The sequence below is a fragment of the Patiria miniata genome, unplaced genomic scaffold, assembly GCF_015706575.1.
Source record: "Patiria miniata isolate m_02_andy unplaced genomic scaffold, ASM1570657v1 HiC_scaffold_10, whole genome shotgun sequence".
NCBI lineage: Eukaryota > Metazoa > Echinodermata > Asteroidea > Valvatida > Asterinidae > Patiria > Patiria miniata.
The window spans coordinates 13,596,218-13,603,862 of NW_024037048.1; the positions used below are offsets into that span (position 1 = coordinate 13,596,218).

At 39.0% G+C, this 7,645-nt stretch overlaps 1 protein-coding gene across 1 annotated transcript; it reads left to right on the forward strand.

Annotated features, from left to right (window-relative positions):
* Positions 1-1,250: 1,250 nt before the first annotated feature.
* On the forward strand, positions 1,251-7,413 carry LOC119734317 (complement C1q and tumor necrosis factor-related protein 9B-like). The gene is made up of 2 exons (XM_038207755.1): positions 1,251-1,258; positions 6,630-7,413. Exons 1-2 carry the CDS (start codon positions 1,251-1,253, stop codon positions 7,411-7,413), a joined length of 792 nt encoding a protein of 263 aa, XP_038063683.1.
* Positions 7,414-7,645: the final 232 nt, after the last annotated feature.

Sequence of the window (7,645 nt, forward strand, 5' to 3'; positions counted from 1 at the left end):
GGGGGTTGGGTTAATAGGGTTAGGGTTAGGGGAGGGTCAGGCTCCTAAAATCCAAAAAAAAGTATGTCAGATTGTTGTGACAGGCGAACGGGTAATATTTTGTGTGCATGTTTCACAGCGGGGGCTGGGGGGGGGGGGGGTCGGCCCCCCTCCCCACCCTCTGGATCCGCGCCTGTCAAACTATTTTGTCAAATTTTGACCTGAAATGATTGTAATTTGATGTATGATAACGTCATGACGACGTCACTAAACTATCCACATCTTCACACTAAGGTTCATGCTCATATCAGGATTCATCCTTCTGTGGCTTCTTTTTGCATTTTAAATTCACCTAAATTTGACCTACCAGTAACCCCGGAAGGAAAGGTCAGACGACTTTACCTTCGAATATCAAAAATGTTTATCAAGGTATAGTCAATCAGATTTCAAAGTGTGAACATTATTGTTCATTTTGTTTATGAGGTTTTGCAGTGAAATCGCTTGTAATAAGAAACCCGATGACGTCATTATGACGTCAGAGTATAAAAAAGGTACACCTCGGAGTCAGCGTTGATGTTTGTTAAAGGTTTGAAGTCTGTACTGTTCAGAAGAAAAGTTGCAGATAATTATTGTCAGAAAAAAACCCAGAAAGAAAGAAAGAAAGACATTTCTTAACATTTCCAAACAATGATCGGGTAGTACCCGATCACCCAAATATATCAGGGTTTTGTTGTTCGGAATGAGGAATTCCTGTCTGACATTATTTCCGCCTCTATTTTCATTTCGCACGCTTCAAACTAAATTATTGTTCACATACTGACTGGTTTAGTTTTTGATAAAGTTGAAATCTTGTCACTATAATGGATAGCACACTGTACATTCACGGAAAGTTGTATTGTCAAAACAAAGGCTATCAGTAGGACTTTTTTTTGGTCATATCTGATTGCAGTATTTTGAAGAGTTTAAAACATCAAGTTCCCTGCTGATTTCAGAATAGTTTCAACTGATTGTGATTAATGCTTAAACAAATTCACGCACTTTTAATACTTTAAAAAATATGTCTTTCTTTGGTTTACAGAAGACATATTGTGAAAGCTCCATTCTTTAAAAATAACCTCACCAATAAAATCAGTATGATCAACCACCCCTTATTTTCTTCCTCATTTTGCCACTTTAATGTTATCAATTTAATTTTAAAGCACGGAAACTCTGGTGCAATGTACTCACATTGTTTCCCGGCAATCACTGAAACTAATTCAGGATCAGCTGTTATGTGGAAGTTGGTCACGGAAGAACGTTTATCAGGAAATCCGGACATCAAAAACATTCCCGTCTTATTGTGTGTTATTGCTCAAGCAGTACCCTTTCAACTTTGCCATTTCGCTAGAGTTCACAGTGCGCTTTGATCATCAAGTTACATTCAGCAGGATGAACGAGTCATGAATATAGAGGGCGCAAATACAAACGGACCGGATCGTGATGATGCACAGAGTTTTATACAAGTTCAAATTGCTTTATTTCACTGGATGAATTTGTAGAAGTTCATCATCATATAGAGTTGATGTTTGTACAAATTATTCAGGCTTTCTGTTCGCCTGAAGAGATTGAAGCAAAAGCTCTCGATGAATTCACTCATGTATTTGCATGTAGGGTTCCACTCAGCATGCCGCTGAGATTGTTGGATATTTGGACAAACAGCCATATTGATTTTTAGCTTATTTTTCGAAAGTTTTTGGTGATTGGTACAGATTTTTACAAATCTGAAATATTTTGTGAGACACGTTTCAGTTGACAAACAGATGGTGGCTTACTAGAGCCAAACCGGTGCGCTGATTTCCTATCCGGAAAATAAATCTTTATTTAACGACTGTAACTTGACTGCGGTAGTCCAGCTGTAGTGTTTGCGCCCCTACTTCCTTGGCATGAGATCGACTTACCCCACAAATGCAGAAACTGTATGCTCATTGTGATTCCTACAACTACAAGTTCAAGCAACCTTGAACCAGTTAGAGGAACATAGGATCAATTGCTCACAATCTTAAGTATGATGCAGCACAACTAACTTTTGAACTTTTAGCTTAGTTGATGCTAAACATTTGACCAAAACAGATAAATTAAAGGGATCATTTTTGGTTCTTGTCACTGAATTTCGTTGCTAACACACGTTAATAGTCTGCCCACCGGCACACTATTTCGAAAACGTCTTCAGTTTTTTAAGACGATATATCTTGTCTGATATAACACTATACAAACACGAAATAATTCAGTGTCAAAAACAAAGCTGTTCAGACTCGACTGGTTTTGAATCAAATTTTGGGAGCATTTTTTTTAAAGAGCTCATTACATCAAGTTCCCTGCTGTGATTCAGAATAGTTGAAATTGATCGGGATTCGCACTTATTCAAAATAATTCACGCACTTGTAATAGTTCAGGTAAAAAATTACTGCATTAACATTTTGATTTAAAGAAAACAATCTTGCGAATGTTCGACTCTTTAACCTAAACAGTATATAGGTATGATCAACCACCCCCTTATTTTCTGCCTCGTTTTTCCCTGTTTAATTTATCATTTTAATTTTTAAACATGAATCGATGTACTCACATTGTATTCCGGCAATCACTCAAACTAATTCAGGATGAAGAGTTATGGGGAAGTTGGTCACGGAAGAATGTTCCTCAGGAAATCCGGACAACTCAAACATGCCTGTCTTATTTTGTGTTATCATTTATGTGGATACTCAGTACCCTTTGAACTTTGTTGTTAAACTGTGTCATTTCGCTAGAGTTCACAGTGCGCCATTCCGGTTTGATCATCAAACATTGAAGCATTGCAAGATGAACGTGTCACTGAATATAGAGGGCGCAACTACAAACGGACCGGATCGTGATGCTGCTCACAGTTTATTCAAGTTCAAATTGCTTTATCTAGTTGGATTCATTTGTAGCAATCATGTACAGCGTTGATGTCTGTGCACATTATTCGTCCCTTCTGTTCCCTGTCAAGGGCGGATCCAGAACACAATTTTTGGGGGGTAGCCCAGGGTTCCACTCAGCATGCCACTTAGATTCCGCTGAATATTTTCTTGAAATGGCAAAAGTAGTATTTGCTGAATACTTTGAAAGTGTTTGGTCAGTTGGTACACAGATAATAAAAACAAAAAATATGAGACATTACTCGGTTAACAAACATGGGTGGCTGATGCTAGTAGTCAAACCGGTGCGCTGATTTCCAATCCGGAACATAATTATTTTTGTAACGACCGTACCTTGACTGCGGTGCCCACCTGATTTCCGCCACTACTTCCTTGGTATGAGATCGATTGTCCTTGATAATGCAGAAAATGTATGCTCATTGTGATTCCTACAATTTCAAATGCAAGCAATTTAAAAAAGAAAACATAGGATTATTTGCTTTTTAATTTTTTTTTCGTGAGAAGCAACAAAATGGCTTAAAAACTTAAGAAGGCTGCAACTAAACTGTTGAAGTTTCAGCTCAGTGGATACTATCATTGAGAAAAAGCAGAGAAGACGTATGCACTATTTTGTTGGATCTCGTTACTTGATTCCGTGCTTTATAACACCTTAACTATTTTTTTTAATTTTAAAAACACCTGCAAAGTTTTCAACCGATATATCAGGCGAAAAACTTTCACCGGGTATTTGATACCAGTCTTATCTTCACTCTCAGCATTGCAAGGTTTCTGTCATTAAATGTACTTTTCCAGGCAATTGTAAATGATCCTACGTGGCCTTAAATTCTTTTTGCATACAGATTTCTCTCAGAAAATCTGGGCATTTGTTTTGGTAGTTACTGCGTTTGATTCGAAAATATTAAATCCTTCAAAGAAGACACGAATATTGTTGCTCGTGCGTGGGTCTGTTCAGGGCCGTTGCATGCAGGACGCATTCCGCTTAAAAAATATATAATCAATCCAGATCACATTTCGCCCGACAGAGATTTGTATCTGGGGATGTTTTACTTGTGAAATTCAGCTATGCTTCCCCAACAGCCCCCAAGATATCTCCCAGCGGATTTTCAATGACTCATTTTCGTTGGTATTATTTTCAGCTCGCAATCTGCTGAGTGTTGAGGATTCCCTTCGTGATAGAATTCAAGAACGTTACATCGAGGTGAGTGTCTGTTATTTGACATTTTCCTCACTCAATCATCAGAACAGAGCAGTGATTTTGGTGGGAGACTGTATTTTTTTCTCTATATTTATACACCTTTTGGTCAAAATTTTAACAGAAAACATCGCTCGAGTGATATTCCCTCCCTATAACACCCACATTAGAACTGTGCCAGACATTTTGGCCTGCAGTCTTTGCAAATTCCTCGTTAAACTCATCAGGGTGCCTCGAACTTATAGCGGAAACATGCTGAAATTTCCTTCACATATTTTTATGCAGGTACATCAGTTGGCCAAAAAAGAGAACTAAGATGAAAACAAATATTGATCACACCAATATTTAGTTGCTGTGTAATCAGATTCTTTGGAATTTGTCTTCTGTTATTTATTTTTTAAATCGGAATTGTGTTCGCAACCGTTGTCCTAATTTTTCTTGATCGTTGATCACGTTGTAATTCGTTTGTGATTGTTTATCAACTTCGGGAATCATAACATATAGGTTTTTGCGTCCAATTTCGCAACTTGTTCGTACAATAAGAGAGACTGTTCATTACATTGAAAAAAAGGTCGCAGTTAACGCATTTGATATATTTTTTAATATTTACACCCACCAAATCGTGTAGGCAACTTTGTCGTGCAAAAGAAAATCCATTTCTTTTGTTGGTTTTCGATCTTGCACCGAGTATAGGCGAATCTGTAAGAGGAAGTATTCATTTTCAACGAAAGTACAATGGAATAAGGGGTCCATTTAATTTGCAATTCGCAATTCGCCAATTGTATTGGCTACAAAAAAATTAGGGCCTAGGCCTATACGATTTTTTTTTATTTCCACAGAGTGATTACAACAATTAACAAACTAATCACTTAATTGTCCCTACATAAAAACCTGTATTTTGACATAGTATTTTATCGGCGAGTGTTCTAAATGTATTTCCTTCTATCACTTTGACACTTTACATTGATACAGTTCTGTTCTGCTTTTTTCATATTCCCTTCCCAGGCATTCCAATCTTTGAAATAGCTGTACATTCCTTAATCCAAACTTTTCAAAAGCCATGTCATTTTATACTCTGATGTATCACTATAACACAATATCTTGCTAATGCAACTTCCAAATATCATTGAACTGTGTTGCTTTTGTAAACGTATGCATCAAAGTGAATTCCCGAGCGGGACTGAAATTTAAAGCACAAGAAATTCTATGCACAAGTCACGTAATGTGTTGCTTACTTTTCAAGCGTGAATGAAGAATACCCTCAAATATTTTGAGCTGTCGCTATTAAAGTTCAACCGGGTGTGAAAAGGTCTGCATGTTTTATGCAATGTTGAATAAAAATGTTTTATTATTATTATTAGCAAAGTATGAAATTGGGCGGGAAACCCTATAATATTTCATAGTGAATGAAAAAGTTCATTTCTGCTTTAAAACTCATAGTGAACTGGAGTTAAAAGTAAATTTGCCTGGACAAGTGCAACGAAAGCTTAGAATGCCAACAGACTTTTGACCGAGTTACTAGTGTCTCAAAAAAGATACATGCCTTCACAAAAATTAATTTAAAAAAAATCGTTTCAATAATAACGTGTAAACAAATATTATGCTTATTTCAAGAATTAGTCAATTCGAGAGAAAGTGAACAATGCGACGTTAAAACAGGTTGTTTTTCTTGACGAATTCGGACAGGAAAACCTATTATTCTAATTACTTGACCCTTATTAATTAGTGAGTAATTTTTCCTGTTTTGGGGTGGCAATGGATCCCAATAAGAAAAAAATCGCACCCATTTATCTTAATTGATAATAAAATAGTATTAAACTGTAAACTTAACCAGTATTCGTTTGTATGTTTTTTTCAGCCTACACTGAACTTCTTGTGATCTCTTCTTGGACCTGATCTTCAAGAACGAACCATCGAGGTGGGTGTGGTGAGGTTTAATTAATGATTCTATCAGGACCGGGGAAGGGGCAAGATGTGCTCCGCCTCCCCCCCCCCCCCCCTCCCTCCAAAAAAAAATACTACAGCTCCGGAACGCTTCGCCCTATCGGAATGCATTTTGGTGACCTTTCTTAAATTTTATTAAAAACAAAATCGATTCGATGGGTTGCCATGACAACCGGTTTTATAAACTAGGCTTCTCATAAATGTTAGCCCCTTGACCCCTCATACGCCACTGTTATATAACAAAGAAAACATTCTTCGAACAATGATTCCTCCAATCTCATGTTTTTCAGGGTTTTTTTTCTTCAAATCTGACGGCGGATTGTCATGATATTTAGACTAGTTCTCCTGTTTATCAAACCTCAATATTTTTCACTACTCTTCCCATTTTTAAAAACTATTTTATCGAAAAAAAAATCTCACCTGATTTGTTTCAGTTTAATCGTTGTTATTCTGTACAGAATGAAAATCTTCTTGGCAACCGTTCTTTCAATCGCCCTCCTTCTGGGTAACTCCGTCAACCTCCGAGCTTCCGTTACTGGGCCGGTTCCCTCGGACGGTGATGGTCCTGCGTCTCAGGCGGGCCAAACGTGCTGCCAGGAAACAGCTGCAATTGTAGGAATTTTACAAGGGTCAAAGGGTGATGCAGGTCAAAAAGGAGAGCCGGGTGACGACGGCAGAGGCCTGCCGGGAAAGATGGGACCAAGAGGTTTAGTTGGGCCAACAGGAGAAACTGGTGTCAAAGGTCAAAAGGGTGATATCGGCCCCCGGGGTCAGCGGGGAGCACGTGGTGTCAAAGGTCAGTTGGGGCTCCAAGGCCGTACTGGTATTGCAGGCGAGCCAGGACTAATCGGACCGATTGGCCCTCAAGGTGACACTGGGCCTAAAGGTTCAGTCGGGCAAACCGGTCGGACTGGTGTCAAAGGTCAAAAGGGTGAGCCAGGGGAGGCACCAGACGACTCCAACCAGCGGGTAGCATTCACCGTGGTGAGGACGAGCGGCTTGTTTACCTCTACGAGTGACGTCACCCGTTTGCCCTTCCAGGCGACCGAGACGCTTCTGCCGGGTACCAGCTTCGATCTCGAGACCGGCACGTTCACGTGTGGTGTGCCGGGCACCTACGTGTTCATGTTTTCTGTGTGCAAATCTTCTTCCAGCAGCCGCCTGTACGTTCATCTCCGGAAGAACGGCGACGTGGTTGTCGCTGGCCATAGCGATGATTCAAGTCACTATGAGCAGGTGTCTGGGAGCGCGGTGGTGGTTCTGCAGCGTAGAGATACAATGTATCTCACTATGTCCGGTAGGGCGTATAGTAATTCCATTTATCACCGGACCTCATTCAGTGGCTTCCTTCTTTACCCCGAATAAACACAATCCAACACATAAAGATACACGAGCATCGTGTTGCTGATTTTTTAAATCGCTTTCTATTTTTGCCGAAACAATAACCAATGAATTAAAAGAAATAATTTTCAATGACAATGTCACAAAATATTATTATTAATGGTTTTGCATTGCGCATGCGCCGATCTGTATACAAAAATGGATTCACCATTTTTTAAAAATTCTTGCAAAACAAAATATTTAGCTATATGGATGA